The 19,632-nt window shown below is 52.4% G+C and overlaps 1 protein-coding gene across 1 annotated transcript in view; it reads left to right on the top strand.

Moving 5' to 3' along the window:
- The window catches only part of LOC138929849 (pseudouridine-5'-phosphatase-like), a 61,036-nt gene that overhangs the window by 28,655 nt on the left and 12,749 nt on the right, over window positions 1-19,632 (top strand). The window contains exon 3 of the mRNA XM_070289541.1: window positions 14,775-15,004. Within this exon, the coding sequence (XP_070145642.1) occupies window positions 14,775-15,004 (230 nt within the window). The remainder of the gene's footprint in view (window positions 1-14,774; window positions 15,005-19,632) is intronic.

The raw sequence follows: 19,632 nt of genomic DNA, 5'->3' as shown, positions 1-19,632 counted from the left end.
ATCATGTGCTTATCATTTTTAAGCTTTCTTAATATGTTCTTTTCGTGGATTCCTGAGGTCCGGAAACATTTGCATTTTGTCTCAGTGTGACCTAGAGATCACATTCCTGAGAGAATTGCTTCCGAGTTTCAAATAGGTGGCTTTTGCTTTTCACGATCTGATAGAGAATTCATGTTTCAGCAGCTATGCAAACTTGAACATGATGATAGGCAAGCAGCTAAATCTCCCTAAAGAAGTTTATAAAAAAAACCTTATTTTAAAAAGTTAAAGGCATAATTCAGTTCTAACACGTCTGTTTGTGTGGCCTTTACTTGTTTTCGTTTGAGAGGAAAGATAACTTTCCTCCCCTGGGGCTTGTTAGCTGAAGATGGAACAACAGAACTGCCTGCTATTTCTTACTATAAGTGAGAAGGTCAAGAATGTTCTAGGTTACAGGGACAAAAATGGTTTAAAAATGGAGTGTTATTTTAAGATTCTTCTAGGAGGAAAGGGGAATGACTCAGTCTTTAGAATTCCTGGTGTTCAGGGAGAAAAAAGTTTACAGTCACAGCAGTAATTTTGGATTCAAAATGGTATTAACATGAGTCATGGTCATTTTTGAAACGTGTGATTATGTACATTTATCCATATATCCAGAGGGGCAGATTGAATATCGCGTGGAACTAGTGAACTTCCTGGAAAGGGCCCTGTTACTGCTGCCTGATGTTACAAAGAAGCCATGTGGGCTGTTCTTGGGTTACACACACAGGCACACAAACACACACACGTGTATATCACACATACATACGCATGAATGTCACACTCGTTACACAGACACATGCAAACATGTCACACACAAACACGTCACACATGCACACGTATGTCGCACATACACATTATGTCATGGAAATACACGTGAACACACACGTACCTCAGCATATGAGCACAAGCATCATGATACGTACTCCCTTCGCCAGCTGCCTTTCTGGGCGGCTTGCACACAGTGGAATGCTGCCAAGCTTCAGTGACGGAAGCGCAGCTATTAATGAACGTCACAGAAGTCCTTAGCCAAACGTTCACCATCTTACCCATTGTTAAGTGTGCCAGTTGAGCATTAAGAGTGTTCACATGGTTGTGTGACCAGCAACAGCATCCAGCTCTCTCAGCTTTTCACCGTGGGGAGTTGAAATGCTGTCCCCAGTAGACCCTGACTTCCATCCCTTCCTCTGCCTCTCTCTCCAGCTCCAGGGACCTACCCTTCTGCTTTCTGTCTCGGTGAGTTTGAACTGCTCTAGGTATCTCACATGACACTAGTGTTCAACAGCCACCTACCAGTGCAGGAGACACGGGTTCAGTCTGTGGGTTGGGAAGATCTCCTGGAGAAGGAGACGGCAGCCCCACTGCAGTGTCCTTGCCTAGAGAATCCCGTGGACCGAGGAGCCTGGCGGGCTGCAGTCCGCGGGGTCGCAGAGTCAGAGCTGCCTGAGCGAGCACGCGCTCACAGATGCTCATGCAGCGCTTGTCCTTCTGTGGCCAACCTCGAGGTGCACCAGCGCTTTCATTGCGCGTGTTGCCGAATGTGACACGGTTCTCTCCCTGTGGAGACACAATCATACTGCATTGTATGGATGGACCTCAGTTTACTTACCTGTTGATCCGTCGATAAATACTTGGGTTGCTTCCGCCTCTTGGCTACTGTGAAAACCACTGCCTTGAACGTGTGTATAGAAATACCTCTTCAAGACCTTGCTTCTGTTTGTTTATTTTTTTGGGTACAGTCCCAGAAGTGCAGTTACTGAATTATAAGGTGAGTCTCTTTGTAGTGTTTTGGGGGCCCCGACTGTTTTCTATACTGGCCGTGCTATTTTATTTTCCCTCCAGCAGTCCGCAAGGGTTTGAGTTTCTCCACATTTTCACCAACTCTGGTTATTTTCTCTCTTTTTAATAGTAACCATCCTAATGTGTGTGAAGCCATTATCTCTTGGTTTTGAATTTGTTGAATAATTAATGACATAGAGCGTTGTTTCTTGCTGTTAGCCATTTGTGTATCCTCTTTGGAGAAATGTTTATTCAAGTCCTTTGCCCGTTTTTTGATTTTTTTTTTTTTTTTTCCTGTTGAGTTCGAGGAATTCTTCATATAATAAATTCTGAATACAAACCACGTATGAGCTACATGGTTTGCAGATATATCCTTCCATTTCGAAGGTTGCTTCTTCACTCTGTTGAGTGTGTCCCTTGATACCCAGAACTTTTTAAGTTTGATATACTCCCATTGACTGTTTCTGTTCTTGGCTTGCGTTTTTAGTGTCATAGCCAAGAGTTAAAAAAAAAAAGATCCTGTGTCATAATGCTTTCTTTCTGTTTTCTCTTAGGAATTTTGTAGTTTTAGCTCTTATCTTTAGGCCTTTAATCCATCTTATATGAGTTTTTGTATATTGTATAAGAGTCCAGCCTTGTTCTTTCCATGTGAATATCCATGTTCCCAAACACACTTTGTTGAAGAGACTGTCCTTTTCCCCATTGAGCAGTCTTGGGAGCCTTGTTGAAGATCCTCTGGGCGTTACATGTGTGAAGAGTTATTTCCAGGCTCTCTGTTCTACTCCATTGATCTATACGTCTGTCTTTATGTCAGCACCAAACTGTTTTGATTACCATACGCTTTGTAATAAGTTTTGAAACCTGGAAGTGTTGAGATTCTCCAAGTTTGTTCTTCTTTTCCAAGATAGTGTATGGCTGTTCCGGTTCCACTGAGAGTCCATATAAACGTTGGCATTGATTTCTGTATTTCAGCAAAAAGTGCCCTTGGGGTTTTGGTATGGATTGCTCTGAATCTGTACACCACTTTGGGTACTGTGGGCTAAAGATGAGCAGATCTTCCGGCCCATGAACCTGGGATGGCTTTCCATTTATTTGTGTCTGCTTTAGTTTCTTCCAGCAGTATTTTGTAGTTTCAGCATTACAGGTCTTTCACCTTCTTTTATTTCTCTTTGACGCAGTTATCAGTGGGTTTATTTAAATGTTCTTTTTAGATTTTTTTATTGTTTACTGTGTGGAAATACAGCTGACTTTTGCACGTTGATTTTTGTCATCTGCAGTGTTGCTGAAGTTTATTAATAGTGCTAATAGTCTTATGTAAATATGTGGAATCTTTAGAGTTTTCTATGTCTTAAGATCATTTCATGTGCCAACAGACGACTTCATTTCTTCCTTTCTGATGTGGATGTCTTTTATTTCTCTTTCTTGCCTAGTTGCTCTGGCTAGAACTTACAGTGCTGTGTGAAATAAAAGTGACAAGAGAAGGCATTGTTTCCTTGTTCCTGATCACTGAAAAAGTGTTCAGCCTTTTACCATCCGGTATGATGTTAGGTATGGAATTTTCATACATGGCTTTTATTATGTTGAGGTACTTCTTTTTAATTCCTAGTTTGAGTGTTTATATCATGAAAGGGTGTTGAGTTTTTTCCAGATCTTTCTGCTGCATCAGTTTGAGATGATCCTTTGCGTTTTGTTCTTCATTTCGTTAATACGGTGTGTCACGTTGACTTTTGTATGTTGAACCATCCTCAAGACTCCAGAAATAAATCCCTCTTCTTCACAGTGTAGAAGAATCCTCTTAGTGTGCTATTTAAATAAGTTTGCTGGTATCTTGTTGAATGTCTTTGCCTCAGTTTTTTTGTCATTTCTTTGTTTGTCTTTGGTGCCAGGGTAATGCTGGCCTGATGGGATGAGTTTGGAAGTATATCGTCTTCTTTGAATTGTGGGGAAGAGTTTGAGTACTACTGGTGGTAATTCTTTACAGTCTGGTGGAATTCTCCGGTGAATCCATTTGGTCCTGCTTTCCTTGTCGGACGGCTTCTGACTACTGAATTAGTCTCCATAATACTTAGAGGTTTGAACAGACTTTCTTTTTGCTTTGATCTTGATAGCTTGTATATTTCTGGCAATTCATCTATTTCTTCCAGGCTATTCAGTGTGTCTGCGTACAGGTTTTCACATTATTCTCTTTGAATCCCTTTTATTTTTGTGCCGTTGGTTTTAATGTACTTGCTTTCGTTTCTGATTGTATTTATAAGCCTGTTTTTTTTTTCTTCAGTAATCCAGCTAAGTCTATATTGTTCATATTTGACATGGAGTCTCTTTCATTGTTTATCATACAAAGCACCCTTGATGGTTTAGACATGCAAATATCCTCTTTCTTCTTTATCCACCCAAGCCTTTCAAGTGATTTTCCTTCCAGAATTTTTGTGTTTTTTTTTTTCCTAAGATATACTTGAGACATGATGGTAGTGGTTTAGGCACTAAGCTGTATCCGACTCTTGGATAACCACATGGCTTATAACCCACTGGGCTCCTCTGTCGATGGGCCTTCCCAGGCAGGAACACTGGAGTGGGCTGCCATTTCCTTCTCCAGGGGACCTTCCCAACCCAGGGATCCAATCCATGTCTCCTGCTTGGCAGGCAGGTTCTTTCCCATTGAGCCACCAGGGAAGCCCACACTTGAGATATATTCTACTCCAGTTCCAAGAAAATGATGTCTTATGCGGCTAGCCTGGCAGTTCGGCTGGAGTGACGTCCTCTGCGGCTAGCCTGGCAGTTCGGCTGGAGTGACGTCCTCTGCGGCTAGCCTGGCAGTTCGGCTGGAGTGACGTCCTCTGCGGCTAGCCTGGCAGTTCGGCTGGAGTGACGTCCTCTGCGGCTAGCCTGGCAGTTCGGCTGGAGTGACGTCCTCTGCGGCTAGCCTGGCAGTTCGGCTGGAGTGACGTCCTCTGCGGCTAGCCTGGCAGTTCGGCTGGAGTGACGTCCTCTGCGGCTAGCCTGGCAGTTCGGCTGGAGTGACGTCCTCTGCGGCTAGCCTGGCAGTTCGGCTGGAGTGACGTCCTCTGCGGCTAGCCTGGCAGTTCGGCTGGAGTGACGTCCTCTGCGGCTAGCCTGGCAGTTCGGCTGGAGTGACGTCCTCTGCGGCTAGCCTGGCAGTTCGGCTGGAGTGACGTCCTCTGCGGCTAGCCTGGCAGTTCGGCTGGAATGCCAGCAAGTCTCTGTTATGAAGTCTACTTGGTGATCCAGTCCATGTAGTATCCTTGTCTTGGCTTTCCCAGTGACCAGATATTATTTAAGTGCTACCTCATCCTGGGTAATCGCTGAAGAGAACTGAACCCCAAAACCAGCTCCAGCGTAGAAGTGAGACAGATGTTCTCCCTTGACAGTTTAGCCTGCTGGAGTCGCCCGGAAGGCTCTTCTGTGTCTCTGCGTCCATCACATGCCAGTCACAGAGACAGTAAGGACAGAGACCCAGTTTCTGCTCACACAGACGCGCTGCACCCCCGAGTTGCCATCTGTGCCGCCTCCCTCCCGTCCTCTCTTTCATGCGAGCCGAAGCTGAGCCCCACCGGGGAGGCAGCCTCCCGGCCCGGGAGTCCAGGGAGTGGCGACGGTGGCCAGGAGCAGTGACCGCTGCCCTCTGTCCAGCTCCAGGTGTGCCCCTTGTCGCCTGGCCGCTCTGACTCCGTCACGCAGCTCAGGATGGGAGAGGTGGAGCCCTTGACTCCCGGTTCTCTTCCCTCTGCAGGGGGGGCCGTTTCCGGCTGGGGGAAGGCACCTTGAGCCCATGAGAGGAAGGAGCCTGTCTGTAGAGAGGGCGTATTATGAAGTCCACGTCCTTCACTGTGGAGAGGGAAATGGCAGCCCACTCCAGCATCCTTGCCTGGAGAATCCCCACGGACAGGCGGGCTATAGTCCATGGGGTCGCAGAGAGTCGGACATGGCTGAGCGACTCACACAGACGTCCTTCATTCTGATGACGCAGCTCTGCCTTCAGGTGAGCGCTGTGGCCTGGCAGGGCCTTAGAGCGCAAGGGAGGGCAGGTTGCCTGGGAAACGGGCCCCGCCATAGTGCTGCGGGAGCTCTGCCTGGGCTGTCACCAGGGTGACCAGCCCCTGATGATGAGGTGGGGGTGGCTGTGCCTGGGTCCCGCCTCACGGAGGGTTGGGCTGGCCCGTGCAACTTGGAGGCCAGGCACGAGTGACTTGATTCCCTTCTCATGAGCTGTGGACACCTCTCTTTAAAATTGGCTGTGGATGTTCTAGGAAGGAAATACATTTTTTTTTAACTTTTTATTTTCTATTGAGGTATAGCTGATTAACACTGTTGTGATAGTTTCAGGCGGACAGTGAAGGCACTGAGCTATACATGTACATGTATCCATGCCCCCAAACTCCCCTCCCATCCAGGCTGCCACATGACATTGAGAAGAGTTCCCTGTGCTGTCCAGCAGGTCCTTGCTGGTTCTCCGTGTTAAACACAGCAGTGTGTCCGTGTCCATCCCAGACTCCCTGACTATCCCTTCCCCCGTCCTTCCCCCTGGGAACGATCAGGTTATTACAGAGGATTGAGCAGAGTTCCCTGTGCTGGACAGCAGGCCCTTGCTGGTTCTCCGTGTTAAACACAGCAGTGTGTCCACGTCCATCCCAAATTCTCTGACTGTCCCTTCCTGCCACCAGGACAGAAGTACTTTGGTCCAGTATGTCCTGTAAGCATTTACCACATCCCGTAGTACTGAAACATAGGATGTAAGTCAGCCACAGTTCTAACTATTTTCTGAGGATAAACATCTTCTTAACTGTGGCAAAAGTTTTTGACCAAAAAAAGAGAAATACTGAAATGTATGTAGTTTTAACAGGGAAAATTTTGACATGGAATGTAAGGAAACTGTCAGAACAGTGTTCCCCATGAAGGGTGCTGGTAACCTCCAGTGTATTTTTTTTTAATTATTGTTTTTTAATTTAAAAAATTATCTCTTTAGTTTTGGCTACGCTAGGTCTTCGTTGCTGCGTGTGGGCTTTGCCTAGCGGAGGCGAGCGGAGGCTGCTGATTGTGGTGTGTGAGAGTCTCACTGCGGTGTGGCTTCTCTTGTTGAGAACGAGCTCTACGGCTTCGTTGTCCCACAGCCTGTGGCGTCTTTCTTCCCCAACCGGGGGTGGAACCCCTGACCCCCGTGTCGGCAGGTGGGTTTGTCACCCCTGGACCACCAGGAAAGTCCACCTCCACCTGTATTGTGGAGCAGATTGCTTCAGGCGCAGGTTCTTGGAGATTAATGACGGTAATGTGTTTTGGCTTCATTTAAGCAGGAGTGAGCTGGTTTGGAAGGCCAGTGAATAAAGTCGGTGGTTTTTAATGGTGTGAAACCCCCGAGAAGGTCTCCCGTTGCGGTGGCTCTTTGCTTTTCCTGCTCTTTTTCCCTGGGGGTGGGGGTTGGGGGGATTTCCCACGGAAAACCCCAGGACGTGACTTTGGGGCCCGTGGAGGGGTCGAGGACAAAGCCCCGCCCAGGACTGCTGGCCCGGGTGCACTGCCCCATGACACGGGCCCCACGGGAGCACATGTCCACCTCCACCGTGGAGTGCCGCCTGGGTGTTGCCTGTGGGGACAGGTCCCAGGTGGAGACAGGCCTGACCCGGACAGGTCCTCGCCAGTGCTCAGAAGTCACTCACGCCAGGACAGGCTCGGGATTCACTCACACTCCTCTCGGGAGTGCCCTGAAGACTACAGCGCAGCCGCCCAGTGGGCAGCCCTTTCCCTGGGGGGCGCCCCGGGCCCAGTCCACTCGGGCCCGTTTCTTCTTGGCCAGGCGCCTGAGCCTCATGTCTGTTTCCACCCGTCTGCCTTTGGCTCTTCTGTTTTGTTCTTCATCTGTCTTACTCCTTTAGTCCCCCATGGCCATCAGCCAGTGTGACCATCTCCCGCCACCCCGCTTTGTGAATGCACCGTCCACCACCCTGGCCAGAAGGCACTCACGTTCTCAGGGTCCTGCTGTAACTGCCTTCTTCCTTTACTTAACCCTTCTGTGCAGCTGCTGCTGAGTGGGTGCTCAGGGAGACACAAAAGAAACATCTCCTCCTCCACACAGTCCACAATCAGGGTAGGACACGTGCATCTCAGTTCAGTTCAGTCACTCAGTCCTGTCCGACTCTGTGACCCCCATGGACTGCAGCACACCAGGCCTCTCTGTCCATCACTATCTCCCTGAGCTTGCTCAAACTCATGTCCATCCAGTCGTGGAGTTGACTAAAATGTCTTCATCTTTTTTTCTTATATACAAATAAATTTCAGGTCTTATAAGATCAGTTCAGTTCAGTCGCTCAGTCATGTCTGACTCTTTCTTAAACCACGCACTATATAGTCCTTGGAATTCTCCAGGCCGGAATACTAGAGTGGGTAGCCGTTCCCTTCTCCAGGGAATCTTCCCAACCCAGGGATCAAACCCGGGTTTCCTGCATTGCAGGCGGACTCTTTACCAGCTGAGCCACCAGGGAAGCCCCATTACTTACTGTTTAACAGGGATTCCCGGGTGGTGCTAGCGGTAAAGAAGCTTCCTGCCAGATGCGATCCCTGGGTCGGGAAGATCCCCTGAAGCAGGGAATGACTGCCTGCTCCAGTATTCTTGCCTGGAGAATCCCAGGGACAGAGGAGCCTGGCGGCCTACAGTCCATGGGGTTGCAAAGAGTCAGACACCACAGTTGAAAGGAGAGTGGCTCTCAGGGTGAGTCAACAGGAGGTTATTCCCTTTATCTGCCCCGAATGTGAGCTCGTGGCCTGTGGTCAAGTCCTCAATGATGTTAAAATCCAGTCATTGCTCAGGGTGCCCTTTGAAGGGGCAGAGGTGTCAGTGCAACAGTTGGGATGTTTCGGGGGGGCTCCGAAGAACTCCAGTACCATAGTCCTTTCTGTCTCGGCACAGAGAGGACTTTAGAGAGAGCAAAGGTGGCTTTAGATAAGAGGTGGCTAATTAGAATAAGACGCCTGTGAGGCTCACAAGCTGGCAGACAAGACTTGCCACGCCCCGAGAACTTGGCGGGCCACAGGTTTATAATCAAAAGAAAAGTAGGGAGGAGGAGAAGACCACCTTTTTCCTCATTCTTGAGTCGACGTCACGCTTCCATCGTCAGCTCCTCCTCCGCGTTGGCAGGGGAGTTTTCTTGCTTGCATGGTCAAGCGATCTCACAGAGGTGTTTCCTTATGTGTGCAGAGCGTGACTCAGTCACTGAGCTCACCGGGCGGGGTGTGGGTCTCACAGCACCATCCTTTTATTGTTTAGGGGCCAGTTTCCTGCTTCCCTTGCATGGTTTTGCTGCTGAGCTCCAATCCTCTGCCCACCTGATGCAAAGAACTGACTCACTGGAAAAGACCCTGAGCTGGGAAAGATTGAAGGCGGGAGCAGAAGGGGATGACAGAGGATGAGATGGTGGGATGGCATCACTGACTCGACAGACATGAGTCTGAGTAAACTCCGGGAGTTGGTGATGGACAGGGAGGCCTGGCCTGTTGCAGTCCACAGGGTCGCAAAGAGTCGGACACAACTGAGTGACTGAACTGAATGAAGCCTGCTTGGTTTTGTGGTTAAGCAGCTCTCCTTTCTTGAGTGATCATTTAATTTACGGGGTCTCCCATATTTTTTCTGCTTGCCATCCCCTAGTGGGGCTAACTGTCTGATCTCCTGCTTTGTCCCTTCACTCTGTCCCCATCATCGGGAGCTCTGCTTTGAGAAGCTGCTCCTGTAGGTCACAGCCCCTTCATACCTCCTGGCCATCATTCCAGAGGAGAGACCTGGTCTCGGGGTCCGAGTGGCAGCTGGAGATTCCGGGGGCCTCTCCCTGCTGCTGCCGAGAGCTGGTCCTCCGCTGGTGTTCCTGTGTGTGTCTGTGTGTCTCCTCTTTCTTTCCTGAGCTCTGTGCTTGGTGGCTAACAGTTGCCAGCACATGTTCGTGTTTGCAGTCATGAACTGTGACCTCTTCTCATACTCACAGCCCCCTGTTTCTAGTCTCCACCACGAGCTCTCCTACGTTGGGTCCATTTCATCAGTTTCCTGTGGCTGATGTACCCAGTGACCACGCTGTCACAGTCCTGGAGCCCGGGAGGCTGAGGTCACGATGTGGGCAGGGCCACAGTCCCTCCAGAGATGCCAGGGAGGGGCCTTCCTGTGTCTTCCGGCTTCTGGGGGCTCTAGGCATCCGCCCCTGGGCTGGGGGCCGCCTCCCTCCTGTCTCCGCCCCCGCCTTCACGTGGCTTCTCCTGTGTGTCCGTGTCTCTCTCCTTCTGTGTCTTATAGGGAGCGTATCATGGGGTTCAGGGCCGCCCTCATCCAAATGACCTCATTTCAGAGTCCTTTACGTCACATCTGAAAGATCTGGTTTTCAAGTCAAGTCCTGTTCTGAGGTCAAGGCGTCCCAGGGCTGAGGTTCCTCCAGAGGCTCCAGGGGAGGGTCCTCCCCACCTCTTCCAGCTTCTGGGGGCTCCAGGCGTCCATCCCTGGACTGGGGGCCGCCTCCCTCCGTCTCCACGTGGCTTTTCCTCTGCCTGTTGCCCCTTCTCTTGTGAGGACACCAGTTACTAAGGGCCCCGGTTGCTGTTACAAATGTCTGTGGGTCTCTCCGAGTTCATGTAGTTGAAGTCCCCACCTGCAGTGTTACTGTATTTGGAGGTGACCCGATTGCGGTGTGGTGAGATTGTCAAGGTGGCACCCTAGGAATGGGATTAGCGCCCTTCTGCGAGAGGCCCCTCAGAGCTTGCTCCTCCCCCCCACCGCCCCCCCACATCAGGACAAGGGGAAGGTGGCTGTGAGCCAGGAAGAGGGCCCGCTCAGGAGACCCTGGGTATGTGGGCGCCTTGGTCTTGATCGCAGCCTGCAGAACTGTGAGACGCAGATCTCCGTGTTTACACACCAGCCAGGCCAGAGGGGCTGCGTGACGACAGCTGGGGCAGAGGGGCAGACGCCACTGGGTTGAGCGTGCACGCGTGCATTGCTCAGGCGCACATAGCTCTCCTTTGCTGACCCTCGTGGACCGTAGCCCTCCAGGCTCCTCTGTTCATGGGACTCTCCAGGCAGGAATAATGCAGTGGGCTGGCATTTTCTTCTCAGGGGAATCTTCCCTACCCAGGGATCCAACCTGAATCTTCTGTGTCTCCTGCGTTGGCAGGCAGATTCTTTACCGCCGAGCCAACTGGGAAGTGCCACTGGGCTTAGGGCTGACCCTAAATTCATGCTGATCTCATTCTGAAGGTCCTTCATCACCTCTGCACAGACCCTCATTGTCCCGGGTCAGTTCATGGTCAGAAACCCCAGGGCTGAGGCCCTTCACCTCCGCACAGACCCTCCTCGTCCCAGGTCAGTTCACGGTCAGAAACTCCGGGGATGAGGACCTCACCTCTGCACAGACCCACGTCCCAGGTCAGTTTACGGTCAGAAACCCCAGGGGTGAGGACCTTCACCTTACACAGACCCTCATGTCCCAGATGAGTTAACAGTCAGAAACCCCAGGGGTGAGGACCTTCACCTCTGCTCAGACCCTCATGGTCCAGGTCAGTTCATGGTCAGAAACTCCAGGGGTGAGGACCCTCACCTCTGTACAGACCCATGTCCCAGGTCAGTTCACGGTCAGAAACCCCAGGGGTGAGGACCTCACCTCTGCACAGACCATCCACATCCCAGGTCAGCTCACGGTCAGAAACCCCAGGGGTGAGAGGCGAGCTGAGCCCGTCCCTAGGTGGTGTCGTCTCCCCGCCCTGGGTCCTCTCCACTCCTGGCCACAGTGTGTCTCTGGGTTCAGGGTGAAGTGTTAAAAGGACGCCTGAGCTAGCCGGGCGGCTGCTGGATACAGCCCCCCAGCACCTGAGTTCCAGGGCAGCAGCTGAAAGCACCCGTGTCCCCTGTCGACCTCTGCACGCTTCCGTGTTCAGACCCACTTTCCTGGCTCTTCCGTGTGCAGACCCGCTTCAGGCAGGCTCCGTCTCTCTCCTCACCAGCCCAGGGCCTCTCGGTGAAGTCAGGTGGAAACACTCACCTCTCCGCATGGCTGATCCTCCTCGCGTTTCTTCTTTCCTTCCCTGTAGATCAGTCCTGGAGTGCTCATTCTCTGTAGCAAGAGCGATCTGTCTGTGCCTGGCCCGGAAGCCCACTTGAGCACCCCGAGACTACCAGCAGTCTGCTGCTGGGGTTCATTTATGTACCTAGTTAACGAGCTTCTGTGCAGGACAGAAGTCCCGGCAGGTTTCTAGTCTTTTACTTCGCAGAGAGACTAAGAAAAAGTCAGCATACGGTATTTAAAGGACACAAAAGTTTTTGAAGGAATCGGGCAGTCGTATGTTCACATCAGGAGACCTGAGTGAATGATGAGTAACCTGCGCTTGATGGATTGGCAGCAACCATGGCGACTACCATCTGGTGGGGCCCTGCCTTGCTGTGTGCTCTTTTACAGGTGGGATGTTTTACAGGCGTCCCCTCACAGCGTCACCACCTGGAATGCTAATCGTTGCTATATCCCAGGACAGAACCGAGCCCCAGAGACGGAGTCTGCTTGCCACGGGCTGTGGTCAGCCTTCCTGTCTCTGGGCTTATGTTTGTATCCATCTCGGACATCTTCACGGAGCTCATCTGATTTAAAAGGGGTCATTCCCGGACTCCCCTGGGGTTCCAGTGGTGAGGAATCCACCTTCCAGGGGCCCCGGGTTTGCTCCCTGGTCTGGGAAGTAAGTTCCCACACGCCATGGGCCAACTAAACCCGTGCATCGCAGCTAGGGAGGAAGCCTGCACACTGCAATGGAGATCCTGCGTGCCATGAGTAAGACCCGATACAGCCAAAAATAAATACATACATAAAAGCAACAAATCTTAAAAAAAAAAAAAAAATTTAACAGTCATCCAAAAGCTTTTTCTTTCATTCCGCTATGGATAAAAATGTTAACTCTGTTTTCCCATATAGGCTTGCTGGTGTGTATTTATTTTGGTATAGTATTGTCCCGTTATGCTAGTGCATTACCAAATATTCACAGAACTAGAAATATTTAAAGTATAAGCTAAAAATGAGGTCAACTATATTTAAATTTTTATAATCAGTAGCATCAGAGGACTCTTCCAGCAAAATTTTCTTTTTCCAGTAGGTTTTAGAGGAAGCATATATTTCAATATGCTCCCGTATTTTTCAGTATGTTGGTTTACTCTTGGGTCATACAACGTGAACCTTTTGTTTTAGATGCAAGTCATGTTGATACTCAGCTTTAATCACCGTATCCAGACCGAGGTGATTATCGGATGTATACTTGTCATAGGCATGCTTTCATCCTTTTAATTCACCAGTTCCATGAAGGCTTTCTATGGAAATTTAGCTAATGTAATTCTACATATTGGTCATTAGTTGTTGAAAGCTAATTAAATAGTGTGGCTTTTTAATATTTTCGAGTAACAGGTTCGAACCCCGTAGCAACTCTTCAAGTAGGGTACTTTCATAGTGGTTGTAAGTTGGGTGAAGTGTGTGTGTTCACAAGACATACGGGTCTGTAGTTTTCTGTATGCTTTTCTCCAGCTTCCATATCAGAAAAGTGCCCGTCTCAAAAAAATGGGTTGGGAAATAAGTGTTCCCTGTGATTTTCTGAGGTTTCTTTAGAATTGGCATTGTTTCTTCCTGGGGTGTTTGGTAAGTTCACCAGCGAGGGCGTGCGGTGCCAGGTCCGGGACGGTTCTTAGCTACAGGTTCAGTCTCTTTCCCGTGGATCTAGGGCTAGTTACATTATCGCTGTGTTCCTGAGTGAGCTGTCAAAGAACTCTTCCAAAGAACTTCTTTCTCTTCAAGAAGAACTCGCCCGTGTCCTCTACGTTGTCAGATTTATTGGCGGCTCCCTGGGCTTGCTCTGATGGTAGTAGAGCTTCAGTGGCTCAGTTGTGTGCCCCTCGTTGAGACCTCAGGGACTGTGACCCACCAGGCAATGTCTCTGTCCATGGGATTTCCCAGGCAAGAACACCGCAGCGAGTTACTATTCTCCTCCCCCAGGGGATCTTCCCAACCCAGGGATCGAACCAGCATCTCCTGCAATGCAGGTGGATTCTTTTATTTTTTAATTTATTATTTTTAATTGAAGGATAATTGCTTTACAGTATTGTTTTCATTCCCACCTTACGTCAACATGGATCAGGTGTACGTGTGTCCCTGGCTCCTGAACGCCCCTGCCGCCTCCCCTCCAGGTTGTGAAAGAGCCCCAGTTTGAGCCCTGGGAGTCGTACAGAGAGTTCCCCGGCTGTCTTGTTTTACACACGGCAATGTGCGTGTGTCCATGCTGCCCTCTCCATTCTTCCCGCTCCTTCCTCCACTGTGTCCACAAGCCTGTTCTGCCCTGCTGCCCTGCAGGTAGGCTCATCAGCACCGTCTTTCTAGAGCCCACGTATATGTGTTAATATACGGTGAGCACCGTCTTTCTAGAGCCCACATACCTGTGTTAGTATGTGGTAATGGTGTTTCTGTTTGTGACTTAACTTCACTCTGTGTAAAAGACTCCAGGTTCATCCACCTCGTCAGAACTGACTAAAGTGTGTTCCCTTTTATGGCTGGGTAATATTCCACTGTATACATGTACCACAGCTTCTTTATCCATTCACCTGTGGATGGACATCTAGGTCGCTTCCACGTCCTAGCTATCGTATGTAGATGTGTTCAGGTGGATTCTTCACCGGCTCAGCCGTCAGGGAGGCCCTTGCTCTGACCGGCGCGGCAAGCAGTGCACCTGCCATCTCAGTAGTCACCTCTGACCCTCTGGGAAAGGCCATCGCCGAGCCCTGAACTGCTTTTCCATGTCGGTGCTGAGTGGAGATGTCCCTGTGCTGACACCCCTGCCCTGTGAGGACAGCGGTGAGATCAGACGAGGCCGCAGGCTGGGGGGAACGGGGCTGGCCCAGGGTCGCCCCTGAGGCCTGCACCCGCCCCCCACCCCATCCCTGACGGTCCCCCTTCCTCCACCCCCCACATCCCGCCCAGGCGTGGAGAAGCTGATCCACCATCTGCGGAAGCACGATGTGCCCTGCGCCGTGGCCACCAGCTCGGGGACGGCGTCCTTCCAGCTGAAGACCAGCCGCCACCAGGACTTCTTCGGCCTCTTCCACCACGTGGTGCTGGGCGACGACCCCGAGGTGCGGAGTGGGAAGCCCGAGCCCGACATCTTCCTGGCCTGCGCACGCCGCTTTTCTCCGGCTCCTCCCGCCGACAAGGTACGCGGCGCGGCTGGGAACGGGGGAGACACCCAGTGCTGGTCGGGGGCTCTCTGTGTCCACGCGGACGGCTGCTGCGCAGCTCCTGAGACTCGAGGCGAGGGCACTGCGGGCAGCGGGAGCGCCGTGCCCGGGGAGGGCCCTTCACTTCGTGGGGGGCAGCGCAGCTGCCCCGAAACTCCTGGCTGGAGAGACCCGCAGGACGGAACTGCCCGCTGGGGGGTGTCCCAGAGCGTCTAGAGCTGACCAAGCGCGGCTTATGGGCACCGAGCGGGAAAGGGGGGCCTTTGGAGACAATGGGACTCCTGTGTCCTCGTTTGTGACGCGCAGACCCGGACGCGAACGCGCAGTGCTGTTCGGTGATTCTGACGTCGGTCAACCACCCTCGCCGCCGCTCTGCCTGCGCGCTTCTTGGTGATACTTGGTCACTGCCGAGCTGGTGCGCGCGAGGGCGCTTGGTTTCCACTGAGCGGTCGCCAGGCTTCTGTGTGTTTCTCCCGCTGGAAAGGGCCGCCAGGGGAGCTCCACCTGCATCACGCAGGGTCCCCCGTGGGGAGGGGAGGAAGTGTCTGAGCCTGGGAGAGGCTGACGGTGAGCAGTGGTGCCTCATGGCGCACCGGGGCTGCTGAGGTGCGGGGCGGAGCCTCGGCCGCCCGCAGGTGTGGATTCCGGAGCCTTTGGGGGCTTCTCCAGGGGCGTGGCTCCTGGTGACCCCAGGGTGTCCCCACCAGGCAGGGCGCGTATCCATCGAGGGTGATGGCGTTAATCAGGTGCCTTGTGGGGAACCTGTGCAGGGAAGAGCGTTTCCCTGGAAGGTCGTCTCACCGTTGTGGCCTCTCACTAACCAGGGAGCCGGTGCTGGGACCCAGCCTGGTGCCACAGAAATCAGAGCCTCAGGACTGTTCCTCCAAAAGCGGCTCCAGAGGCAGCTGAGGTGAGGGAGCGTTCTTGAATGGCCTGCTTTTGGGGTTCAGGACCTGACTTGCTGCAATTAGCTTGTAACGACAATTGAAATACAAAACCACCACCACCAGCCCCACCCCTGCCTGCCCCACCGCAGCCTCTGCCTGGTCTCAGACCAGCACTGGGTCTCCCACGGTTCAATACACCTACGCCAGGAGCTCCTTGCAGTCCGTGCAGACCCCGGGTTAGGGGCTCAGCCCCCGCTTCACACGCCAGCCATCAGTGGAGGCATCCCGGCTGCTCACACTTCTTCCCGGCCGAGCACAAGCTTGGGGATCCCACAGAGCCCCTCTACCCCAGCAGTTGTAACTGACTAGAGTGACTCAGAAGTCAGGAATGCGCTGTGCTCGCCTTCACTGGTCTGCCTTACGAATGCAACTACCCTGGCAGCCCAGTGGCTAATACTCCGGGTTCTCAGTGCAGGGGGCCTGGGTTCTATCCCTGGTCAGGGAACTAGATCCCCCGTCGCCGTAATTAGGAGTCTGCATGCCATAGCTAAAGAGCGAAGATTCTGCCTGCCACAGCTAAGACGTAGTGCAGCCAAATACATGTATATAAATACAGCCCAGGAACCCTGCAGCAGAAGAGCTGTGTGGGCTGAGGGGTGGGTGGCTGGGCTGCTGGAGCGCTCAGGCCCACTCGGGTGCGCCGGCCTCCAGCACCCGCCTGTCTTCAGCGCCAACGGCATCCTTGTCTTCCAGGGGTCTTTGTGGAGGCTCCATTGCTGGCGGTTAATTCACTGGCTGTTGGTAAATAAATGCATCCTTTGCTGGCCCTGGAGATGAGGGGGTGGGCTACAAGTGGCACCCCTCCAATCAGCCTTGGGGTGGGACACAACCAGGAGCCCATCAACAACCCCCCCCCCCCCCCCCCACACACACACACACCGCGCATCCTGCGTCCATCTAGGGACCAGGATACTCAGGCATGCTTGGAAGGGGATTAGTATGAATGGCGTGGAAAATGGGCTCACGGCCCTGGAGGTGGTAAGGGTTTTAGGAGCTCTGTGCGGGAAAGGTAAAGTGGGGCTTCCCTGTTGGCTCAGACGGTAAAGAATCTGCCTGCCACGCAGGAGACCCGGGCTCCATCCCTGGGTCAGGGAGGTTCCCCTGGAGAAGGGACACCCACTCCCCACTCCGCACTCCAGTATTCTGGCCTGGAGAGTCCCATGAACAGAGAAGCCTGGCAGATACCAGGGGCAAAGACCAAATTTTTTTTTTTTTTTTTTTTTTTTACTTTGCAGCCATAAGCATCATTGAGTGTCAGTGAGGGACAATGATTTCCATACATGGCGAGTTCAACCCAGTAGTGGACGCAGCCCAGCCGCTAAGCCGCAGAGTTGGAGCTGAAGCCACAGGGCTGATGGGGCAGGGGCTGGGGTCCTAGCAGCTCTGCCTCTTACATCAGGATGTGTGCATGTCTGCGGGCTCAGTGTCCCGCTACAGGTTCCACACAGATGGGTTCTTTTCCCTAAGAACTGGCGCCCCTCCTGCCCCACTTAATGTCGACCCCTTCAGGTGATAACGCGGCTTCTAGAAGGGCCACCTCCTGTATCCACTGCAGGTTGCCGTTGATCAGCCTGGCGCAGCGAGGTGCCCCCCCGCCCCCCAGGCAGACTGGCTCCTCCCGGGAGGCTCCCAGCAGAGCAGCGAGGCGCCCCCCCGCCCCCCAGGCAGACTGGTCCTCCCGGGAGGCTCCCAGCAGAAGCACTGTCTTCCAGCCCATCCTGGCAGCTGAGAGGACAATATGCTGGACCATCACCTCCTGAATTGTGTGGACGTGCGAGTTCAAAGAGGAGGCCGCTGCCCGCCTGCCTCCACCTCCAGGCAGCCCTTCCTTCGCTGGGCAGCCTGTTCACGGAAACACGGTGTTTGCAGGTTTGCGAGTGTGTGCTCAGGCAGCGACAAGGAGACCATGTTGCTGGCTTTGCGTGAGGACAGTTGCAGCGAAACCATGGACGGTGGGGGTGGGGGGTGGGCAGGGGTTGGGGCTCCAGCCTGCATGGCAGGAGTTTCCCTTGGTGAGGCACCAGGCTGGAGCTCGAACGGCCCTGTTGCCCGCCCTGACGGCGTTCATTTCAGATGCGTCAGAGGAAGCTGAGCGAGCGCGTGGCCTGGGCCTAACCCAGCTCTTCCGGTGGCTCTGCCAGTTGCCCTCGTTCCGCACCCGCGTCTATTCGTGCAGGTGTTTGCCTTGCAGATGAAAACCTCTCTTGTCCTGTCTCCTAGACAATTACAGCTAAGGCGTTTGGGATTTCCCCTGGTGACGTGCTGCTTGTGGTAAGAAGGGCCGTGCTGACAGGCTCCTGGTTGTGCCGTGCTCTGCAGCCCGATCATTGTGTGCTTGAGTGTGTCTCCTGAATACAGGGGCTTCCCAGGTGGTTCAGTGGTAAGGACCCCGCCTGTCAATGCAGGAGATGTAAGATTGATTCCTGGATCCGGAAGATCCCCGGGAGGAGGGCGTGGCCACCCACTGCAGTACTTTTGCGTAGGAAATCCCACGGCCAGAGGAGCCTGGCGGGCTGCAGTCCACGGGGTCGGAGAGCTGCGCATGACTGAGTGACTTAGCACCCGAATCCAGGAAGCGGGTGCAGAGAGGCCCGTGGAGACACGACAGAGCTCTTAGGGCGCGTCCTGCTGCTCTGCCTCTGATGCAGTGCAGGTGCCAGCGCGCAGGGGTGTCGAGCCTCACAGTTGAAGGGCGTGCCACGAGATTAGGAAGTCCCTGCAGAGAGCCCCGGTGCCAGCGCGAATTGACGGTGGTGTGCGCGTCACCGAAGGCACTCGGTGCCTCAGGACTAATAAGGAAGCAGGAGAGCGCAGGTGGTATGGGGGCGGGGCAGGGGGGGGTTGCGCTCACACACTGGTCACAGTCTTACTAGGAGGAAGTGCCTCACAGGGCTAGTGTTCATTGTTTTCACTCTTTCCTCCCAAGCTGTCTGGGTATCATCCTTCTGTGCTTAAAAAATGTAGTAATAACCAGGTCCTGGTGGCCTGTTCTGGGACCTTTTCCTGTACACTCTTAGGTTTGCCGTCGGGGGTGTGTCACTTAAATGGACAGAAGATGTTAGCAAGAGAAAATACAGATTTCTCTCTGCCTAAGAAGGCGGCACTGCACAGGAGATACGATCCAAGGAGGCATTTAGAAGCTGGGGTTTACAGACCATCATAATAGGGCTTGGGGAGAAAGAGAGGGGCACTTCCGGGAGAACAGATATCTTTCAGGAACATAACTGGGCTCTTAGGAGAACGGATGGGAGATACAGTCCTTGTATGGCAACGTCTGTTTGGGTGATTTCTTACCCAGGTGCTGACCTGTGCAGACTTCCGTTTAGTCATAAAAGTCATTGTTCCTGGGTTGTGAAAATCCTAAGGAGAGGCTTTATGGCAGTGGCATTTCTTTTTCTTTGTATATGTATTTTATTGAGGTATAGTTGGCTTACAATGTTTCAGGGGCACAGTGAGGTGACTGAGTTATACACACATACATATGTATTATTTTTCAGGTTATTTTCCATTGCAGGTCATTATAAGATATTGACTCTAGTTGCTTGTGCTATACAACCTGTGTTGCCTGTTGCCTGTGTACTTGACTTAAAAATTAGAAATCTAGCACTCTATTCATACTAAGTCAAACAAGTGGAATCGAAATGTCAAATTTTTCAA

Source organism: Ovis canadensis, chromosome Y (genome assembly GCF_042477335.2).
Source record: "Ovis canadensis isolate MfBH-ARS-UI-01 breed Bighorn chromosome Y, ARS-UI_OviCan_v2, whole genome shotgun sequence".
Taxonomy (NCBI): Eukaryota; Metazoa; Chordata; class Mammalia; order Artiodactyla; family Bovidae; genus Ovis; species Ovis canadensis.
The sequence above is the reverse complement of the archived record's forward strand: the minus strand, read 5'-3'. Positions and strand labels throughout refer to the sequence as shown.